The following is a 23532-nucleotide window of genomic DNA, read 5'->3' as shown; positions in this document are numbered from 1 at the left end:
TGCTCAGCTGATATTAGGGGGCCCAAAGTGTGAAGAAAATATCTTTGATACCATACCAGCAGCCATCCAACGTGTTGTTTACACTAAATTCTGACCCTACATATGTCGCAGCTTCTTTTCTTTCTTTTTTTTCCAGTCTTCTATTGTCCAGTTGTGGTTTGGTGACAGAAGAGGCACCCAGTGTGGTCTTCTGCTGCTGTAGCCCATCTGCTTCTAAGTTGGACCTGTTGTGCATTTAAAGATGCTCTTCTGCACTCCTTGGTTGTAATGAGTGGTGATTTGAGTTACTGTTACCTTCCTATGAGATCAAAGCAGTCTAGCTATTCTCCTCTGTCTTCTGGCATCAACATGGTGTTTTCACCATGACTGGACATTTTCTGTTTTTCTGACCATTTTCTGTAAACCTGAGAGATGCATGTATGGGAAAGTACCATCAGGTCAGTAGTTTCCAAAATGCTCAGATCAGCCTGTCTGGCACCAACAACATTCAAAGTCATTTAAATCGGTCTCCCTTCTGATGCCCAGTTTGAACTTTTGCAGGTTGTGCACCTGCCTAAATGCATGGCGTTGCTGCGATATGATTGGCTAATTAGATGTGTTTAAAAGTGCTGAGCAGGTGTACCTAATAAAGTGACCTGTTAGCGTATGTTGATCTAGTTTTCTTATATTTCTTTTTTCTTTTTTACAATATGAAACTTTTATGTGAGAATAAAAACCTCACTTTAATTAACAATTATAATGAGCCAGCTGTCATCAATTTGGACTTTAAAAAAAATCAAATTGTAAAAAAAAAAAAAAAAAAGGTAAATTTAAACTTACTCAAAAAAAAATAAATCACTTTACCAGTTAGCTTATTAATGAATATCTAAATTTTTATCTAAACAAGTTCCAATAGGGGACTGTAGGGAGGATTTTCTATATTTACGTGATTTTTTTTTGTTGACCACAAATCAAGGAATGACTTTATGGAAACTGGTCGCAGACGACTAAGGAAAAAGCACCACCTCATCATCTGTTTCATAAAGGAGGAAAGAGAGAAACAAAACAACTACTAAAGCCACAAAACAAGCTGACCAATATGCAAACAACAGTATGGTAAATATTTGTGTTCTGTGGTGTAGCAGTTTAAACATTTGCGAAACAAGCCTCCCCTCCTGGGAGGACACAAATCCCCTGGAGGTTGCATCTGGAAAGGCATCTGGCGTAAAAATCAGCCAAATTAAATACTGCAGAGCTTCCTGCTGTGGTGACCGTTTGTGAATAATTTGTTTTTGTTTTGAATATTTTTTTTGTTTTTCAAATGATCATTGTACGGTGCCTTCCATTTTTCGTATAAAAATGAATGAAGCTGTCTAATGTTTTACAGAGAAAAAAAAGGGGGCAACATTCATGACAAAATCATACTATGAGAAATATAGTATATGTATTTTTTGTATAAGCATTTATTCTTGGAGGTATGGGTAAATTTTACTCATGGGGGTACTTTTGGTACCAAAATTACCTGCATTTTTGCTCAATTTCTGTTTAATTATTAATGACGTGGTGTATTATGTCATGTATTTTGGTTCATCTGAGGGTCTGTTAACCTCATTTAAGACCTGATAATGACCAGAAGATCTGGGATGAGGTGTTTTTACTTTTTAACCACAACCATAGGTCACGTAGCCCACGTGTGAAACCAGGTAAACTTCTTTACTATAAATGCTCCTCTTCGATGGGCCCTCACGTTCGAGGCCACAGCGGCTGACGATTCTCCGCTCCCATACAGAGACTGATTAGATTCAGACATGTGCTACAGCATATCAATGATCCTCCAGCCACGTGCATCTGCATAGTTGCACGTAGTCACATCTGCATACTGCACGCTGCAATGAAGGCGCATGTTGGTTGGTTAGCTCGACCCGCATGTTAAAGCTCAGCACATCATCTCAAAAACCTCCCACAGATGTCCTCTTTAGACAAACATGTAAATCAGACAAGCTACTGCTTGGAACCTGCGTGTTTATTTAAATTTGTGGTACAACGAATGGCTTCGTGAAACGAGCAAAGGCTTTTGCAAACAGATGATTTATCCAGTGAAGCATCCAGGTTATAGTTTTTAATATGTGAGTGTAAATCAGACTGCATGGCAAACACTCAAATCAGTGATACGATGGAGAATATCATCAACAGATCACAAGACAGTCATTTAAATTTCCTCTCAAAGCGGATACGTCTGCTCGACTAAAACAAAGTGTTTTGATATGAAACATGAAGATTATGAGTAAAAGCTTAAAAAATAAATATTCGGAAGCTCACATTTTCAGATTTTTGAGGGAACAGCAATAATATGAAGTTTGTCTAGATATAATCCAATCACCAAACTATTAAATAACAAAGATATTTCCCCACCAAGTATCGATACAACTCTGTACACTTAGACATCATGTTTCAGCAGTAAGAATAACAAGGAAGAAATTTTAAATTCTAAGTTGCTCCCCTTTAGAGAAATAGATTATTTTTGGAAATGGGCTTGTTTGTTTTTTTAATGCTGAGAGAAATATGACATGTCTGTTAGAAGAAAGCCCAGAACCAGCTGCTGGTTAGGTTAGCATAAAGACTGGAAACCAGTGAAAACAACTAATGTGCCTCTGTCCTAAGGCAAAAGAACCCCAAAAACTTTGTACCATCATCTCCTTTCTTTAAAGTTTAATAGTTAAGTAGTAATATTATGTGCCTCTGCCTGATTGAACCACTAATCTTGCTTTTCAATTTTTGAGTTAAATTACTGTCACATACAAGCAGTTTCCTCCAGCTTTCTGTTAAACTAACCAGGCGGTGGATCTGGTTTAAAGTGGCAATAATTACTTTAAATCCTCAAGAAAATGTGGATTACATAATGTAGTTGTTTACAAATTTGCCTGACAAGCGAACAATCCCTGGTTAAATCCCAGGAGGAGAAACATATCCCTTTGGGGTTGCATAAGGAAGGGTAACAACTGTAAGTCAAATATGTGGTGGCCCCCTTTGACTGATGCAGCAGCTGAAAGTAGCTATTACAGTCTATCTATCAGAGGCTCCAATCATAAAAATTCTATGACACCATCCTGAAAGAGCAAAAAGTATACTTGATTTAAACATGGCCAAGCCCCTTCTGTCCCTTGAAGGACTTCTCCCGTTCCTGTGCCGCTGCTGTCTCATGATGGCTTTCTGGAAGACCTGTTTGGATCATTTGCACATCATTTGACGGTAGGGTAGGTGTAGTCAAATTTAAATAGGATATTTAAATGTTCCTCGAATGTTTGGCAGCAGTTCGTGGAGATCTCTGGCTCTCACTGGATGAAATCGTTAGCAAACATGATGTTTCACCAAAACCCACAGGTGTTGCATGTGGTTTTCATGTTTGTCTGCAAATACTTGCTATACACTAGCCCAACTTGAAGAAAAATTGTGTCTTTTGAATAAATTAGCTGCAGAGCTGAGACAACTTTTGCTGTGAAGGTGAACTTTCTCCATTTCCTGTCTGTGCCACACTCACACACTTCAATTCAAACTACGACCACAGCAATATGCTAGCAACCAAAGCAATCACAAGGAGATTTTGGTCAACTAGTTGGCAGTTTTTCTCCTGGTGCCCGCTGGTTGCCATGGGGTTACTGAATAGGCTATAGACCTGCACAACTGGATCTTTAGCAACCATTTCCCCAGCAGCTGCCATTAACCTCCAGCAACCGCTCTCAATCAGTCAGGAAATGCTCATTTTTCCCTCGTAACTGGTGGTTGCTAGATGGTTGCAAACCAGTCTCTAGACTTGTGTGACTGGGCCCTTACTTACTTTACTTTACTGCAGAACTGGGCTGGTTTCCACCTTGCAAGTGACACAGGTAATGGTCTGGTGCTAACTAGCAAGAGCAGCAACATATAAATGACTGGTTGAGTAGACGTGCATACTACTATAGCTTACACCAGGCAGCGATAATGGAAGACTGCAGAATAACCAGAGTAACAATCAAGGGTAGAAAGAAACAGGGGTGGTGATAAACCAGGCTGTTTTGTTTTTTTGTTTTTTTTAAACAGAAAGTGTTGCGGTTTTTGCAGCATTGCTGGAAGGGTAGGGGGGTAAAGTTTAAATGTATTTATTGCCACTTTAATATGATCCTACAGACATGAACAATGTTTTCCTCTCTCAGCAGAAAAAGTGGAGAAAAAGATGCGTTTATCCTCAAAATATGTGCTGTATCCAAAAACATGTCATCAGACATCAGAGTAAGTGTTGCTCAGCTTACTCATAAAAAGATAATTTCCTAACAAAGAATCAGCAAAAGAGTTTCGCAAAACAAAAAATAAATTAGATTCTACAAACAGTCGGTCGACAGCCATATAAACAACAAATACTGCCTCAGTTTTACAGTTACATAAATACAGACGTGAGCCAGTACCCTTGCAACAGAATCACAAGAAGTAAAATCCCGAAAACTGTCACCCTACAAACCCAAGAGAATATTAAAATAATAATAATAATAATAACTCTTAAATCTTATCATCGCTTTGCCTTTCTGAATCCGATTCCTCGCACTTCAAAAGGCGCCGAGCTGGAGCGTAGGCACACCATTTTAACATACCACGCATGAACAAACTAAAAGAAGGGTAAATGCTCCTCTTGCTCTATCTCAGTGGGCTTTGACCTTTGATAAACAGTCTGCCGCAAGGCACCAATGCATCTCTAATTTTCACTCGTGCAACCAAAGCTGATGCTTGTCTCCAGATGGGATATTGAGTCTCTAGTGATACAAAACAGACACAGATTATATCAGATATATTACACAATATCATTATTGTCACTTCAGTTTCTTTTGTTTCGAACAAAACAAATCCACTGTGATAACAAATTGCAGTTTCACCAAACATCAATGAATATGTTAGATTAATTTCCAACCTTCTTGCATACAAAAATACATCCGCTGTAATTCCAAAATTCAAAATATCTCCTATCATGACAGATCTACACATACATGCGTGCACTCTCTTTCAAACAGTTTCCTCCACCGGTCTCTTGCAGCTGATAATAATATTAGAAATCCTATCTGAGAAACTCACAAAGGATCTGAATGCTAGACTATTAAATTACTGTGTGTGGATTTTACAACAGCTTAAAGTGGCCATCGCAGCTTGCCGACGACGTCTCAATGTTAGCTGCATGCAGCCAGCTAAGACAGAGGAGAGGAGGTGAAGGTAAAGAGTATTATGCATTCAGCGTCCCCCTGTGGGTCTGTGTGTTTTTCTATTTGGAAAACAGCTGGAAAGAGGTGCAGATCAGGCAGCTGCATGCTGGGATCTTAACCACATATCATGGTCTATTCTGCAAGTCTCAGTTTGACTCTCACTCTAACCGACTGCTTTCAACCTCGACACTGCCTCCGCATTTTAAGAAGCTTTTAGAATAATAATTACATCCAGCCTGTTCAAATATGCACTTAAAAAGTGCCATTTGAAGGCCGAATGACCTTTCTGCTAATATGCTGAATTTGTTGCCAGGGGTGACAGGCATTGTGATTGAAGTAACTGCAGCCAGACAGTGGTTAAAGATGCAGACTGTGGGAAGTTTGCAGGAATTTTCTGAATGAGGCAAATAGATGGTCTGGTATCACAGACAGAAGAGGCGAGATCCCTCTCTGCCCTCCTCCCCTTCACCCTGTGGGATACGGGGGAGCATGGCTGAACGGGTCAGACCCCAGAAACGAGGTGGAGACAAGTCCTTCTTGGTGGCTGTGAACTTCCAACCCATGTGGGATCCGCAGGTTCGACACTGAGCAATCGTCCAGGCGTACCTGAAAGCAATCAAAGTGTAATATGCTGTCACTACTTTCTTGAAAAAAAAAAAAAAAAAAAAAGAGTCCAGAATTAGTCTGATCGCAACAGGTGGATCACACTTGTTGTGATCAGTAGTGCAAACAGTACTGTGTATACTTTTTGCACTTTGCTACGAGCAGAAAGCCTGAAGAACTGTTGCTCAGGACCACTTTAAAAATTACAAGGAGGTCTGGCTCTTTGGAAGCAACAAAACAATGCAAATAAAAAAATGAAGTGCAGCTTAAGACTTATGCACAGTACTGTATTGACGCATGATTAGATGACTTCCAAGTTCCAAGTTAATTCCAACACAGTCCTCCCTGTGAGTGTGCCATAAGAATAGATTCAAAGACTTCTCAGTAAAAAACGTGCCAAATCTATGTACAGAAAGTCAAATATACCTTGAATTCACATCACTAAGAAGTTCACAGTATTACTCTGTAAGCCCAGAGTGAAAGCAAAAACAAAACAAAAGCAAACCATGTCTGAAGAAACTGGGAGTAGCCCATTTTATCATGTGGCAGAAAAAAATAAGTAGTGGTTTGCAACTACAGCAACTGTTGATTTTGCTCATCTGTGTATCAATATTCAGAGCATGCACAGCTGCTGGAGTTGTTTATGTGTACATCTCTCAGATGAGTCGGAATGAGGTCAGATCACGTTTGCACTGAAAAATAAATCGGCCTAGAAGTCATTTGTGTCCAAACTCATTCTTCTTAAGAGTGCGACTGTTTTTGTTTGCAACAGAACCAAATCACAAGTCCCACTCTGGAGTCTGATTCGCCTGGTCGAATCTAAACCTCAACTTCTAAAACTCTGAAACAGATTCTTCCAGGTCTGTTTAATTCTGTTATCATTCACCAAATCTCTCACAGTGTAGTTCAGCAATACAACTTTAAAAATATCTTCTTAAAATTTTAAAAGAAAAACTGACACTACTGTCAGCATAAAGTGCTTTGCACATTTATCATGTTGCAGGAATTTAAATTGGGTTATTTTATTACTAAATGAGCCCAGTGACATCCTGATGGCCTGTCCAGGGATTACTCTCCCCTTTGCCCTATGGCAGGTAGGACAGACTAACTCCCTGTGACCCTGAATGGGAAAAGCAGGAGAAGAAGGATTATTAGTGTAAGTCATTTGGAGGCTTCACTGACTGCAGAATCCAAGATTGCACAACCTGAACATGCATGAAGAGATGCACCATTGATAATCAAGTTGACACAAAGTACAGTACAAAGCATTTTCATTTCATTGCAGCTACACCAGATGTCATTAAATTATAAGCCCTGGGCTGTGAGGTATCAAGAGATGTGTCTCTTACTTAAAACATCCATTTATGGAAAGCACACTCGTGTTGTATGCTAAAAATATTTACCCTGGAAACCAGCTGTGCAGCGTAGATGGCCTTCCAACCAGGTTAAGGTTGTTGGCTTTGTAGACAGTCAGCGTTTCGTGAACGTAACCGTGAGGGTTGACGTATGCAGCCATGGGGCCGTACAAGGACAGGCTGCAGAGAGAGGCAGAGAGGCAGAGGGAGGGAGAGAGAGAGAGAGAGAGAGAGAGAGAGAGAGAGAGAGAGAGAGAGGCGGGTGGAAAATGTATGAATTCAGTAAACTGTTGAGCGAAAACAAAACATCGGAAATCATGAACATGAGAAACTGAAAATGAAAAGGGGAAACGGGCTTTAAGAGGACTAAAATTGAAAATGCCAATAAGTTATCATTTTTATATTAACAATGAAGACAAATTTTCTGTCTTTATCGTCTCCTTCTTAGAGTGCTTTAACTCTTTTGGGTAATATTTTCAGTGGAGCTCCTTAAGAACTTTGAATCTCATCTGTGCTATTTTCAGCTAAGTTAACAACAAAAAACTGGAGACATACACGTGACTCACACAATTTTAAAAACTGAATGCTTGACCACTAGATGGAAGGAATTTAGCTTTGATATACCGTGGGGGCATTTTATTGGCATGGTTTGTATCCACTTCCTGCCTTAGTGGGAGAAATCACCTCTCTCCTGACGGTCATGATCTCTTTCAGAGTGACAGAAGAGTATGAAAATAACATGCATCTTATGCTAAGACCTTAGCACCACCAGATCACAACCCATTTGGTCTGATTACACAGTGGCATCATTAAAACATGGAGAAAAAAATGAGGACATGTCTTTTAGAGGAGTGGTGTTCATCCCTCCAGAGAGACATGGAGAAGGACCAGTGAAGCTGTTCTGTTAGGCTGAGGTTAAGGCTTCTAATGATGGTTTTTTTTCCTTTATTTGTCATCTATCTTTAGCTGGAGGAGAACATTTGCTCCTTTTCATGGAGCTATAAGTGAAATTTGGAAACTCAAAAGGACTGTGCAAAAGTTTCAACTCATCCCTAGAGAAAAATGGGAAGAAAGTGCAGTGATTTATTAAAACATGTGCAATGATAGAATGAAATACAGTATCTAAGGTAAAATAAGAGTTTGTAAAATGAGCTTGAAAGTCAATATTTACTATGACCACCTTTATACTTCAACACAGGCTGAACTCACTTATGAAAGCTTTCTTCTAATTTATTTAAGGAGTCTTCAGGAATAGTTCTCCAGGCTTCTTGAAGGACATTCAAAGAGCTTCTTTGACTGTCTTTTGTTTGTTCTGTCAAGATTATCCCACACTGTTTCAATAACCTTGAGAGGCTAAGCCAAGGCTGGTATCATTCCATTGTGCATTTTTAAATTTTGGATTCGTCTTTCAGACTTTCCAATATTGTTCATCTGCTGATGTTATTTCAGCCTATCATTTCTTCTTTTGTCCTGTCCAGTTTCCTTACATTTGTTTTTTAAGGACAGACGATAGACAACGCCGAGACATGGCAAGTTTTCCTAATATCTCTTTGCGAATCACCTTGTTGGTGCAAAAAATACAATTTTATGCTGTAAACTGTATTATCTGTGGCATTTATTATAGAGTCAACAAAAACAAATGTGATTAAATTATGTGTTTTTGTAGTCGGCTGCCAGTTAACAAAGTGCCTAAAGATGCAATTTAAAATTGGTTGTTTGCATTACGTCTAGACACAATACCGGTTCATCACTTGAGCTAGGTGCCTTTTTTATGCTTGAATGATCCACAGGTCAGTGTTACGTGGCTTAACAAATAAAAACATTCCTCTCAAAATGGTCAGTTACAAGGTCTACACTGAAAAAGAGTGAAAACGTCGAACGAAAAACTTCCAAAGACCTTCAGACAAGCCTGAAGAACTATTGCTTAAAACGACTTGAAAAAGTTACAAGAAAGTCTGGCTGCTTGGAAGCAAAATATAAAGAAATGAGGGATGACTCAAGACTTTTGCACTGTACTGTACAGCGCTAAACCCACACGATGAATGATGTAAATCTAATCCAAAGAGACTGCATTTTCAGGTTTAAAGTATCAAAAGCCAAACACAATCAAAAATGATGCATCAAAAGCCATTTTTCATTGATGTGCTGGAAGACCAAGTTCACTGCTCTTTGTGTCCCCCCTCCCCAACCACCCACACACACAAACACACTAAGTACAATCAGCCCCAAAAACTTCATTTTCAGTCAGTCTTTAAAGCGGTAATTTGGTTACATTTAATGTACTTCTGCTCTGGCACTGAAAGAAAAATGCATTAGCACCATACAGTATGTAAATTTGTCAGAGGCAGTGCTTCAACAATTAGTCTGCATGCCTCTCTCACACATAATCACTCACTGACTCAAATTATATGGATGACAAAACAGAGAGTGCACTTTTCTCATAAACCCCTAAGAATGTTCTGGGCAATTTCATGACTGTTCAAGGTTTTTTGTGTCACTGTTGGACAAACAGATTAACCATTACACAGCAAACCGTCAGAAAATGACATTATATAACAGTGTGTGTATAAGAGAGTGCACTTACACTGTGTGAGTGAGGAGGTGTAGAGAAGCACCACTTATTTTCCTGATGTAACCCGGAGTTTACGTAACTCCCAGACAGACAGTCAAATTGGTCTTGACTGTGACGTTCTAATAATTTCAGTGATTACAATGAAAAAAAAAAAAAACAAGAAGAACTTGGATAATAAGACATAATAAAACTGTCATACACCTCCACCCCGCAGCTGCTCCGGAAACAACTCAAAAAACTATAAAAGTCATTTTCAGCCGAAAATTTAATTTCATGTGTTTTTCAATAAAATAAAGAAACCCGAAGCGTCTACTACACTTCATTATTGTTAAAAGCAGGAAAAACTGGCGACTTGAACACGGAAATCTGTGAAATCTGTGAAGTTGGTTACATCATCTTTTTTATTCTATTACTGAATCCAAATTTCCAGTGATGTGAGAAGGATGTTACTACTGCTGAGACAGAACCAGTATGTGCTCATCATTACAAACTACTATTTCAACAACAACAAAAAACAAGCGCTCACCTGAAGATCTCATTTTTTGTGGTGATTTCCGTGTCTTGGCACTGTTTACAGCACAGCGACGTGCACTGAGAAGGAGGAGAGAAAAGAGGGTTTTAACAATATGTATACATGTCACATATTTTTAAAGCAAAGCGTCCACTGTTGAGGCTCATTGAGGGCGTTATAATAATCATGCCATTCGTCACGCTTCCACAAATGCGACTCAAAACATAGCCCGAGCTCAGGTCACTTCAGTGTCGTTGGTGAGAGGGATTATTATCCTCAATCAGAAAGAAGGGAAAACAGATAATGGGCAAACACATTTAACGAGCACTTCACACATCAAGCTTCAGCTTCTGATTCAACACAAGTGCGACACACTGATCACTGTTTATATAAACACGCCTGGAAAAACATTAGGCATTAACATTAACTTACCATCCTCCTCCTGAATCAGTCATCTGAGCTTGCTAACCAATTAGATGTTTGTTTGTTTTTCTAATTTTACTCCTTATTATTTGGATTTGGCTAACGGACTAGAGTCACACATTTTTTTAAAACCATTTTTCATTCACAACATAGAAAACATGTTAGTAAATCAGTCTGTAAATGACTAAGAACTGAGGAGAGGAATGTTGTCCTATTCTTGTCTGAGTCTTTTGATGTTATGTACTGTATGTTTACACTGAGGAACAATTTGTTGCAGATTGGTGAAGGCCATCCCATCTTTACTTCTGAGGAACTCGACCTCTCTAAGATGCTTTTTTTTTAAAAATGTTATACCCACTCAAGTTACTGGCCTGTTGTCAATTTAATTCATTAGTTACAAAATGCTTCCTTTTTAGTACCTTTCTTTCTTTCCCAGGCTTTTTTTTTTTCCTAATCCCATCTTTCAGAGACATGGTGCTGCCATCAAACAGCTTAACATATCCTCTCACCCCAACCGGTCGCAGCAGATGGCCCCACCCCTCCCTGAACCTGTTTCTGCTGGAGGTTTCTTCCTGTTAAAAGGGAGTTTTTCTTCCCACTGTGGCCAAAGCGCTTGCTCATAGGGGGTCATATGATTTTGGGGTTTTTCTCTGAATTTATCATTGTAGGGTCTACCTTACAATATAATGCACCTTGAGGCGACTGTTGTTGTGATTTATATTTAATATTTTTAAGTACCTTGATTGCGTTCTGTTTAAAAAAAAAATTATTTACATTTTACACAGCGTCCCAACGTTTTTTTAGAATTGGGGTTATTATTAATCCCACTTGTTATTAGATTAAGACCCTGATATCATAGTGTGAGCCACTATGATATCAGATGTGTTGTCCATTCAGAGAGCCGCCGGTCATGGAAGAAAGGTGAAGAGTATATCAGGAATGATTTGTGATGGAAGTAAAAGGAAAGGTTGCAGTGAGATCGGGTGTGTCATATACAGTTAGGTCCATAATTTGTTGTAATTAAGCATATTTACACTACCACAGTGAGTTTCAAATTAAAGAATCAATATTGCAGACTTTGAGCTTTAATTCCAGAGGCTTCAAGTACTGCATTAACTGTGTGGGGATTTCAGCCATTTTTATACACTCTCCCATTTTCAGAGAGTCAAAAGCAATTGGAAAAAATTAACATAATTTTAATAAGGAGCCTAAAGTCTAAAACTCATGAAGAAGACTCTCGATTGGAGAACCTCACAGTGACATGCCTAGCCTCACCAGTGTTTCTGACTTAGTTAGATGGTCTTAACTTAAGTTAAAGTATATTACATATACTTTATTTCTCATGAAATAACGGGGAAAAGGCTTCACCTAGCCTTGTCAGTCAATCGTCCAGTTCATTTTGTACCTCTGAAAATGAGGGACTATGTATAAAAATTGCTGAAATTCCTAAACAGGTAATACAAAGCTTTCTGTAAAAAACCTTTGAAGCTAAAACTCTGCACTTCAATCACTTCAATCTTGAGTATATAAAATCCACTATGTTGGTGTACACAGGCAAAATGACAAGAAATGTCACAGAAACTTATGGACTCAATTGCAGGTTAGAGATAAAAGGTCAGGAAGCAGAACTGGAGGTAGTTTCTCATGTGAAGGAGATTTACACTGGGAATGAAAATGATGGACAGGATTAGGAATGAGCATATTAGAGGGAAGGCTGAGGGACAAAATGAGAGAGCAAGGAGAAATGATGGTTATCTTTAAGAGAAGATTATTAAAGTTTGAGCTTCTGGGCAAGATGGGAAAAAAAGAAGGCACAAGAGGTTTGTGGATGTGGTGAGAGCAGACAGTCAGGTGCTGGACATGTGACAGAGAAAGACACAAAAGACTGGGAGAGATGAAAATGGATGATCAACAGTGTGGAGTCCTAATGGGAGTATCTAAGAGAAGGAGTAAACAATGTGTGTTTGATGCTGATGAAAGCCCCGTGAGGGCGTAACCTGTCTCCATATTAACCAATACGCTACACAATATAGGAGCTTTAATGCAACTCCTCTTCTTCCCTTCTTTGATTTTACTCTCATTAAGCACTCACACATAGCTTTTTGTCATCCTCTTCAGATGAACACAAACAAAGTAGCTATTGCTGTTCTCCACTGAGCATGTGTGGAGCATGTCTTCCTGTGCTCAAGTATGGCAATGACTCAAGAGGGCCTGAAGAATAGTTTCTGTAAATATTGGACCTGACTAAAGGGATTAGAAGAAAAGCTACCAGAGATGATTTCAAATCATCTGGAGTGGGAGTTAAATGTTTGCGCCAAAGTTCAATGTAACAATTATGAAGCAATTTCAATCGCAGCAAAGTGATGAAACCACTGACCAGCATAAGTGTCCTTACTACCAAGCCATACTGCTAACATGGCTAAAAACAACCTGTGACTGCTTTGGCCCACATGACTGAGTAAAAGCAGATCTACAGACGCCAGAGTGTTTTGTTTTGGGGGGGGTTTTTTTTTTAATTGAAATATGGATATTCTCTTGCTGTGTCCAACCTCTCCCTAAAATCAGATCAACCCCTTCAAGGTGACAAACAGCTGATGTCCACTGCATGCTAAATACCGGTCCATTAACCTTAAATGCTGCAATGACTGCTTTTGAAAACTGAAATACTGCAACACTAACACATCTGTCAGCCCTCGTCAGACATGGTTAAATATAACAAGACACACCAGAGGGACACAGTGTGCTGAGTAAAGCACAAGTAGGAAGACTGCATCTTATCACTGCATAAGGCGAATTATGTCTGAGGTTTGGGGCAGGTCAGCGAGGCTGTTGGTGACCTTTACTTACCCGATCCATAATGTCTAGCTCACAGCGAAGTCTCTGGATGGCGCTGCCAATCTTTAATAGCTGGAGCCGCAGAGCATCATCTATGGGCAGACAGGCTGCTACTCTGTAGGAGAAATCTGACAGAGTGTAGACAGAAGGACAAGAGAGGGATGAAATAAAGAGGAGGACAGAAAGTACAACGAACACAAACAAGATGCGAGCGTGCATGTTTACATACAGATGAGGACAGAATTCTTAGCCCCCCTAAAAAAGTAGTTCCCAATGGGGATTGCTTACAATATTTTACTTTGCACACAGAAACAAAACAATTTCACAAGAACAAGAAACAATCAGGTGAAAATTATTAGCCCCCCTGATGCTAATAATCTATTGCGTATCCTTTTTTCTGGGTAACCCCTTGCAGTCATTTGTTGTGGTTTTCACACGTCTCCTGAGCAATCCCAGCCCATTCTTCTTTGGTCAATCTCCACCACCCCCTCCTCCTTCTGGTCTTCAGTACACACCATAAATTTTCATTCGGATTCAAGCCAGGGCTTTGTGCAGACCAGCCAGTAATGTTCACTTTGGTCTTCTGATAGCAATTCTTCACCAGGAGCCATGTATGTTTTGAGTCACTGTGCTGGAAGACAAAGCAATGACCCCAGACCCAGTTATGCTGCTGACTGCTTTCTTTTAAAATCTCCACATAGCTTTCTTCTTTATTCCTTCCACCTTGATGAGATTCCTAGTTCCAGATGCACCGAAGAATCCCTACAGCATGATACTCCGACCACCATGTTTCATTGTGGGGACGGTGTTCCTTGGGCTGTCCACCGCTCTTCTTCCTCCAGATATAAGCAACGTCTCTGTGGCCAAATAGTTCTGCGTAATGTTTTTCCAGGTTGTCTTCAGCCTACTTCAGTCTGGTTTAAAAGCATCTTTTCTACAGAAGTGGAGTTTTTCTCCTTCAGCAACCTTGCAGTCCATTCCTGTGCAGTATTCTAGTGAGTGTCCTTTGAGCCTACAATTTCTGACTTTGCTAAATCATTTACTAGTGTCTCTGCATTTTGTTCTGGGGTCTTTAGACACATCTCTCACTAGTTTTAATTCCAGAGCCTTTGGAAGCCTTTTTGGCTTCCTGCCTCTGCCAGGCTTGTTCTGTACTGGTAGCTCTCTTTGAATTTATCATTGATACGTCTCACTCCAGTTCGTGACACTCAGAAACGCTGTAAAAACCTTGTATATCCATCTCCTGCCTTGTGACCATCAACAATTCCTTTTCTTAAATCTAAACTGATTTATTTTATTTTTGGCACGACACTTTCTCAAGTGATGTTCTGCAAAAAAACTAGTGTTTAGAAATGCTCTGTAGAAATTCCCCTTGACTTCATCACTTTAATAATGGGGGAGGTAATAATTTTGTCTTCATCTGTACCTGTGATCCTTCTGGAATAAAATCAACATAGTCTGACCTACTGCATTCGCCGGGAGGGAATCATCCTTCAGATTCTCATCCCATTCGTGAAGCTGTTTCTTCACCCTGTTCATGAGCGACTCCTGTGAGGTGAACCACCAGAAGCCGAGAAATCATGGTTTATATTCACTTGTGTGTCATGTTTATATATAGAGGAGGAAGTGCCACGGGCTGCAGTACTTACTGAATCATAGAGTGCGTAGACCCAGGGTGGCCATGGCGTCAGACTGGCACAGTGAAACTTTCTCTGTGGTCAATAACACATGTATCACTTAAATTAAATCTAATCTGATGATTGTGGAAGCACTGCAAGATCCGTCCCTTTGTCATACAGAGAAGTAAAAGTAGCATGCTCCAGGTCACAGTTGCACATGTGCTACTTTCACATCCAGTGTTAATATCAACAGCACAGATACCTTAACATGTCATCTACTTATTCTCCTTTAACAGTAGACATTAACATTTTCTCCTACTAAAACAATCTAACACCTACCAACATATCTGCACTGATTCACTTTCTCTACTGTTTTTAACTGTATTTATTTATTTCACATCTTTACATTATGAAACACATCAGCTGCAACAACTAGTCAATTCATGTGAGTGAACTGGATTAAAATGAACTATGTACTACTAACTAATCACACCAAAAGGTATATGTACAGGTTGTATTTGGAAATGTCAAACAATAAAGATTAGCATGCTCAACTCCAAACATGCTGTAGGCAGCATTTAATATTACAAGACAGAAAGAATCTGCTTATCTTGTGTTACCATTTACAGTTTATGGAGGTAAAAATCCCAGAATTTTTGGACAATGACACATTTTTGCAATTTTGCCTCTGTACTTCACCACAACAGATCTGAATCAGACGATCAAAATGTGTTTGAATTGGCAGGATTTCAGCTTTAATTCAAGTAGTTTTACAAAAGTACTGCATTAACAGTTTAGGAATTAGAGACGTTTTTATTTTGTTTTTGTTTTTTATTGTTTTTAATGACAATTTTCAGGGGCTCAGAAGTAATTGGACAATTGAATGTTAATCAGTATAATGGTCAGATGAGGTCTCTTCCCTCATTTTCACTGTAATAAATACGAGTTCCAACGAGATGTCGTTAGAAGTGAGGGAGGCCATCATTAGACTGAAAAAGCCAAATCAACAATCAAAGGCCTGAAAGACCACAGAAGACCCCTACCACATGATCATAACCAAATTACTTCCATGGCAACATCTGACCAAGTCAAGAAAACTCAGTGAGATACAGTTGTATCATTGTCAAAGTCTACAATTAAGAGATGACTTCATGAATGGGCACGGAGGATTTACAAGAAGGTGCAAACTACTGGTTACACTAAAGAACAAAAACACTGACAATCGCCAGTGGTATGACTCACCCTAGCAGAGACACCTGTGGGATCAATTTCAAAATCCTACATGAACTTCTTCGTGTGTTATTGCGTTTTAAAGATTTTCAGAAAACTTGACCTCAACTTGACCTTGGGCTCAAACTCAAGGTCACTGAGATTAGAACTTGTCTCAGATTTGTATTACCTGCACCCACTGTATTAAATTCAAACATTGCCTCATTCTCGAGTTGTCACATTCACAAACTCACAATCATCCCGCTAAGTGTGATGATGACAATACCCCTTCAGCCATAAGAGGACAGATTAGACCTTCCCAGAAAACATTTAAAAGAGCCCGTGTAGGTCTAAAATAAGTTCTTTGGACAGATGAACCCAAGAAGAACTTGTACCAGCTAGGAAGAGAAAAGTATGGAGAAGGAGAAAAACAGCCCTTGAGCCAAATCACAATACATCATCCGTAAAACATAGTGAAGGAAGTGTCATGATACGGGCATGTATCGTTTGCCAGTGGAACTGGACCACTAGTGTTTATTGATGATGTGACTGCTGATAGAAGCAGGAGGATGAATGACTAAGTGTACAGGGCCATACTGTCTGCTCAGATTCAACCAAATCCTGCACTTCACACTGCAAATGGATAATGACCCAAAGCAAACTGCAAAAGCAAGCTGAGATTTTCTCAAGGCAAAATAATTTAGATATTCTTCGGTGGCCAAGTTAGTCACCTGATCTCAACCCAACAGAGCATGTTTTTCAGTTATCAAAGACAAAACTAAAGGCAGAGAGACCCAAGGGCTAGCAGAGGATCTCAGGGGAGGAAACAGCATTTTCCTCATAATACAAATGGAAACTACCATATGGTGATACCTATGGAAACTTCACCATAAATTTCTAGTAATTCTTTGAATGTATTTCAGGTCTTCACTTTTAGGCAAAACTAGACCTCTGTCACCTTTGATTATTTGGACAGGCACCGACTGATGATGTTTTACTGAACAGTTTCTCAAAGTGGAAAAAATACATTTTGCATCTTAGATGAGGAACTTCATCTTAACTTTCTTGTCACTGTCATCTGATTCAAACATCTCCAAAAGTAGAAAGTGTTACTTTTAGAAATCGCACACAATTTCATGTTCGTGCGTGATTCTCTGTACCTGTTTGTAGTTATTCCACCAGCACTGAGCCTGTTTGCAGCTCTGACTTGGAGGTTTGGAAGAAGGGTGCATGTGGAGCCTGGACAGAGGCGTTAGCTGCACAGCGGAGAGGGGGTCTGGAAGGATTCGTTCTGGAAGGATCTGCACTTTAGCCTGTTTGATCCTGAGAAGAGGAACAAAAGCAGACAATAACAAAGACGGTGATACAAAAGAAGGGAAATGTGAATGATGACAGCAGAATATGAGTGAAACTGAGCAGGCGAATAGTAGATTAAACAAATGGTGCGCTGGCCAAACGCTACATTACAGGATGTTTGGATCAGTGAGGTGATCACAAAAAGGTGCCATCTGGGTTTTTTCCTCACTCAACAATAAGAAACATTCTGCCAGTGCCCGACACAGATTATTCTCAGTGAACTTCATGCAGAGAAATACGAAGCAAAGACAGACCACAGAGAAACAAGAAACGCTGCCTCACAACTGTACGGCTAAATCCATGTCTGTCCAGACTTGACCTTTTAACCTGATCTAAAATATAATTACTAAGCCATTTCATCCCTTTAAACATCTGAGAGACATTTTGTCATAGTCCAAAGAAAAGTATTAATTCAGACTCAAATATCAAATTATGAGCTTCCACATAATGAGCTTGGTGCCAATCACAAAGAGGGGGAAAAAAAGTCAACATGCAACAGATTTTAAGGGTTTGTTAACTGGAGCGTAATTTCTGTATCTGAAATATTGGGAAAATGCACAGACCTCTGTCAAATAAGGTAACGCAAACTCACTGTCTCTACTGGATGTGACTGATAACCCTCCACCTCCACCCGTGAAAGGCAGATTCTTATCCCTGACACACCCTACAAATATTTCCCTCTGCAGGAAATCTTAGAAATATTACAGGGAGGATGTTTACTGAAATAGAAAGAATAGACAGAAAAAGTACAAAGTATATTTTAATATTAGACAAGAGAAAGAGCAGACTGCATGTAATTGAGTGATGGATTAAATGCTGTATTTTCCAAGAGTCACAACAGAAGGTCAACACGATCATGGCAACCACTGTATGTGCATTATATAACCTCAATTAGAGAAAGGGAAAATGCCTTAATAAAGCCTCATTTTTATGGACAGTATGTGCCGATGATTTCCAGGGAGGATGTGGGTTAATATGATCTATTACATGACTTCAACAGATACGTCTTTATCAATGCTTCCTTTGTTTTCAGTCCAAAAAAACAATATGCTTTGCATTTACGCAGACGCAAACTAACTTAAAGAAGTTAACGCAGCTGCACTGAACTCTGGAATAAGTCAGAAACGTAAATCTGTTGTTGCAACAGCCCTCTTACTGCCTTTGTGGCTGTTTCACAAATTTCAACATGTGAGGATCGTGTGAGGATGATTCTAGAGGCGGCGAAAAAAATATTGCTAAAGCATAGTATTGTGATTGTTATTGTGATTTTGTGTGGTGATATTGTATGGATCTGGAGACACTAAATATTTATATTTTATCAAATACATGAAAATACTCTGGGAATACTATGCACGAGAGGGCATCTCATGCACCATCATCCTGTGATAACATTAGCCGAGCAAACTTACATTAAATCATCTCAACCGAAAAACCATCCAACACTGGACACGCTTAGCTTGACAAAGCTACTTCCAAATTAAAAGCAAGCTAATGGCTCAGTGACGCAAGTAAAAATAGGACTTATAGTGGCGAGATGGCTGCCCTGAACTTGAGTGTTGCATACTCATGACCACTTGTGCAGTCATAAGGTGAATGCACAGCGTTCATTTCTGCAGACAGTCACATTCTGATTTGAACTGACTGCAGTCACTCGCAGAGAGATTGTTGAAGGTTTGCATAGACATGCTGTCTAATTTATAAATGCAGACAGTTTTCCATCAGTCTGAATGAGTCTTTGTCAATGAGCACAACTCAAGGGGACTTGACTCAACTGGCTGCCAGCTGGTTGTATTCTGTTTATATTCCAGTAGAAGAGGAAGGCTGCCTAACAGAAATGTAATAGTTAAATGTGAATTTCAGTTTATGTAGACAGCAACAGATATGTGATTTTCATTGATTTACCACAGTTAATTGCCAAATTATTAGAAGCAGACTGCATGTAATTGCCAACTTTCCTATTCAAAGGTAGACTGATTACAGACCTTTAGTGATAAGTGTTGGTATGCTTGACAATCTCATTTTGCAGCAGAAAAAAAAGAACTGAAATAACATAATGTTATCTTATTGGATAAAACAGATACTTTGCAGTTCAATACAAAGGTGATAAATTGCAATATACAGTATGTTATCTTATCTTATGTTATCTTATTAAAATACTCAGCATTTTGCAAAATGTTAACAAAAAAAAAAAAAAAAAAATCACAATAATCTCGTATTGTGGGGTGTCTGGTGATTACTGCCTCTTGGTAATATAGACATAGGTATAGAGCTGACTCTCCCTTCCAACACCCGACATCCCCTCTACACTGCACAGCCATATGATGCTGAATTACTGTAGTCTCTGGTTTCCACAAGCAAATGTTTTAAGAAACTACATTTCTTTTAAGTAAATTTTGCTTGTTTCGAACCCAAACTGCATGCCTGCCAAATGAAACTGCAGCTACACTAATCTGACCGTGTTTTTAGTTGATTTTATGAAGTGTTAAGATTGCCCCCTAGTGGTCAAATACTGTGTGACTGTTGACGGTGTGTCTCTGTGCCATTATTGACATAGTTTTCCTTCTCATCTAAATGTGCTTCTGACTAGTTGTCCGGCTGAAAACCTGCAGGTATGCAACTCCTGTAGAAAACAGCTGTCTCACTACATGTGAGAAACAAAACTTCCTTTTTTACTGCAGAAACTCTGAATTAAACAAGAAAAATGTTTTGCACCCATTTTCTGTTCCACAGCTAGCTGCATTTTTTTTCCTTCATTCCAGGAAGGCAGAAGTTGGAGCAGAGCCCAGTACACCGAACTAGACAAACCATTATATTACATCCACTACTGACCTGCTCAGAGATATCGTATTTGCATATATTTGATTTCATTTGGCATTTTTAAGGGTTATGTGTGGCTTTGTTTATTTGTTGCACACCTTTGAACCAGGGATTGGCAGTAAGAATTCAGCCCCGACCTTTGGTTTAATGCTTTATGAGGGAACTTCAACTTACCCATCTGCTTGAGTTCTTATCTCGTGGACCTTAAATCGCTGCCTCCCTATAGCCTTCACTTTGACTGTTTCAATGCCGTACTCCTGCTCCTCTCTGTATGCATAGATTTCAGCCGTAGTTCCAAACTCTGCATCCGGCTCACCTGTATCGCTGCAGATGCACATCAGATACAGAAATTAAAATGAAATGCTGAGAATTATCCACCTCAGTGACCCACAAGAAACAGTTTACATAAAGAAGAGTCAGCACAATCTTGAAAAACATTTCTCACAATCCAACATCTTCAATGTCTGGTTCATGCCCAGAGTGAATAAAACTAGTGATGACAACTGACGTGGAAATTTGCAGCTGTGGTCACAAGGTTACACACACTCATCATGGGCATGAATGCCATTGTAATTTTGGCTTTAAAAAAAGAACAAAACAAACAAACATTAAAACAAGAATTGGGGTACACAAGCTTGAATTTATTTGGGAATTTCTATAATCCATTTTCTATAATCCACAGAGGATTATAAAAGCTCAAAAGTATACAAACAGGCTCAAATATATACATACACTCTCACTAATACTTTGTTAACATCTCTTAGTAAGTTGGATCTTGACCATGACCTTTTGGCAACCAGCAAGAAGCTTCTTGCATTTTAATTCATTGATTTCCCGGTATGGACCTGGCTTTTAAGTGTTGTCTACAAGTTTTCAATTGATTTCAGGTCAGGGCTTTAGAAAGACCATTCCAGAAGCTTTTAACCTGCTTTATCCATTCCAAAACAAGTTTTTATGTGTGTTGGGGATCATTGCCCTGCTGAAAGATGCAATTCTGTGCAAGTTTCAACCATCTAGCTGTTGATATGAGTTAAAGCTGAAGAATTTAGAGGTGGTACTCCTTCATTATTTCATGTACTTTGTGCAATGTACTAGAGCCACAGGCAGCAAAACAGACCCGGACCATGATGCTATCACCACCATATTTATGCAGCTAGTACTGCGTTATTAGGTTTGCAGCCTCACCTGACGCCAGTGTCAGGTAAATAACATGCGATCACACCCTCATGCAATCACCTGAGGTGTAGGAAAATCTAAACACCTGTGCCACCATAACAAATAAACAAAACATAAACATTCATTTTGGTTCTTATAGTGAAGTCCTTGGACTTTCCCATTGTTGTAAGTATTGGTCAATCCTGGGAAAGAGACACTACTAGTTGTGGTCAACCGTGATCAGAAATGAGATGTTAATAGACCTAAGACTTGTCAGGTTAAAAGACACTGCATAACCTTCACATATTTGAAGATTTAAGTGAGTGTGTGTAAGCCAGAGTGTATAACTTTAACCCTCCGTGGATTAGAGAAAATCCCAAATAAATTCAAACTTCTGATATATGTTTTACAATCATTCAACCCTGGGGGAAAAAACAGTTCAAAGAAATCATTAAAAGCCCCAAATTGCAGTGACATTCATGCCTATGATGAGTGTGTGCAACTTTCTGACCACAACTGTATTTTCTTCAAATGAGAACAAAAAAATGCTTTCCATTTGTAAGAGCTGTGCATCTTTCCATGATTGCCAGCATACACAGAGATTTTAACAGCATCACACACCTGTGTGCGAGCACAGCAAACGTGCGGTCTCTCTGGATGACACTCCTCATCATGCTGACCTCCTGCGGCCTGAAGAGCTGCAGAGGCAGCGTCTGGCCCGGCACCAGCATCACAGCTGTATGTGGCAGCACGGGAATGGTCTGACAGCTGTCGTCATCGTGGACCGTACGGCCATGAAACTCCTCCATGTCTGAACCCAGGTACTGGCACACAAAAAGGGAGTTTGATTAACACAGCAGCTCCAGAGAAACTAAATCTCTGAGAAGGATCACATGTATGAAAGCAAATCATGTAAAAAGAGATGTTAGAATAAGAGGGATTGTGATGCATGACTCACTGAATGTGATGTGGGAAGACTGGGGTCAAAGGTGATGATGTTGGGCTTTTCTGCCTCCTCACTGTCTCGATCTTCGGTCTCCATGTCATCCTCCTCTTCCTCCTCCTCATTGTCTGTCACAGCGCAGTGTACACAGAGAGGCTAAGTTAGTTAGCTCGTTGACAAGCCTTAGACGTAAAAGCTTCACCTTAATAAATCACAATGGCATAATTGAAAAGAAAGCGAAAGCAGAGGGTTGAGACAGTGAGTGTGATCACTAACAGTGGCCTGCTGTTGAGGTGTGTTAGCTAGCAGTTAGCAGGAGGAAGAGAAACGCGCTGTCCCGATGAAAACACCGAGCAGGCTTTCGGTCAGTTTAACGGGTACCTGGTAAGAGCTGTAACTGGTTCCCCATGTTGTCGTTGGCGTTGTCTTCCCCTCCACCCCTCTCGTCAGCCATATCCTTGTGTTTACAATACTAAGTCTTCTTCTACGGCGTGTCAATGTGCAGGACCCGCTTGAAATATAGCGCCCCCCCGCGACATAGCTACATAATGCACACAGTTAAAATGCCATTTCACTACGGTGGCCCCGAGGGGCCAAACGAAAGCAGAATAAACGCAGCAAAAGCATAAAAAACACAACGGGGAAAAAAACAAAAACAAAATAGAGAAAAAAGAAAACAAATTAAAAAAGGAAATTAGAAATAATAAACAAATAAAATAAAAAATGGCGGAAGGCTCAAACGTGACAGCCAAAAAGTAAAATTCTAAAAGTAAGTACTGGGTTTTATCTCACTTATTTGTGTAGCGATACAAATGTTCCAATGACAAAGATTATGAAAAAGTTCAATTTGGCTCCATGTCAGCAAAGTTATGTGACATTAGTGATGTTAGTTAGTACTTAATGCAGGTTCCACTTGCTTTTAAAGCTTTTACT

The 23532-nt window shown here is 39.6% G+C and overlaps 1 protein-coding gene across 1 annotated transcript; it reads right to left on the bottom strand.

Moving 5' to 3' along the window:
- Nucleotides 1-1981: 1981 nt before the first annotated feature.
- Nucleotides 1982-23142, bottom strand: crbn (cereblon). The gene is made up of 11 exons (XM_031757123.2): nucleotides 22981-23142; nucleotides 22615-22727; nucleotides 22278-22480; nucleotides 20676-20825; nucleotides 17489-17651; nucleotides 15150-15212; nucleotides 14964-15048; nucleotides 13513-13628; nucleotides 10258-10322; nucleotides 7208-7339; nucleotides 1982-5807 (listed from the first exon to the last, which is right to left on the bottom strand). The coding sequence occupies exons 1-11, from the start codon at nucleotides 23051-23053 to the stop codon at nucleotides 5624-5626; spliced, it is 1347 nt and encodes a 448-aa protein (XP_031612983.1). The 5' UTR covers nucleotides 23054-23142; the 3' UTR covers nucleotides 1982-5623.
- Nucleotides 23143-23532: the final 390 nt, after the last annotated feature.

This window comes from Oreochromis aureus, linkage group 5, assembly GCF_013358895.1.
Source record: "Oreochromis aureus strain Israel breed Guangdong linkage group 5, ZZ_aureus, whole genome shotgun sequence".
Lineage (NCBI taxonomy): Eukaryota > Metazoa > Chordata > Actinopteri > Cichliformes > Cichlidae > Oreochromis > Oreochromis aureus.
The sequence above is the reverse complement of the archived record's forward strand: the minus strand, read 5'-3'. Positions and strand labels throughout refer to the sequence as shown.

Coding starts and splice junctions, on each gene's coding strand:
- crbn (XM_031757123.2), bottom strand. CDS start 23,053: ATGGCTGACGAGAGGGGTGGAGGGGAAGACAACGCCAACGACAACATG. Junction 7,340..10,257: donor ACAAAAAATGAGATCTTCAG/GTGAGCGCTTGT, acceptor CTCTCTCTGCAG/CCTGTCCTTGTACGGCCCCA. Junction 5,808..7,207: donor CTGCACAGCTGGTTTCCAGG/GTAAATATTTTT, acceptor GATTGCTTTCAG/GTACGCCTGGACGATTGCTC.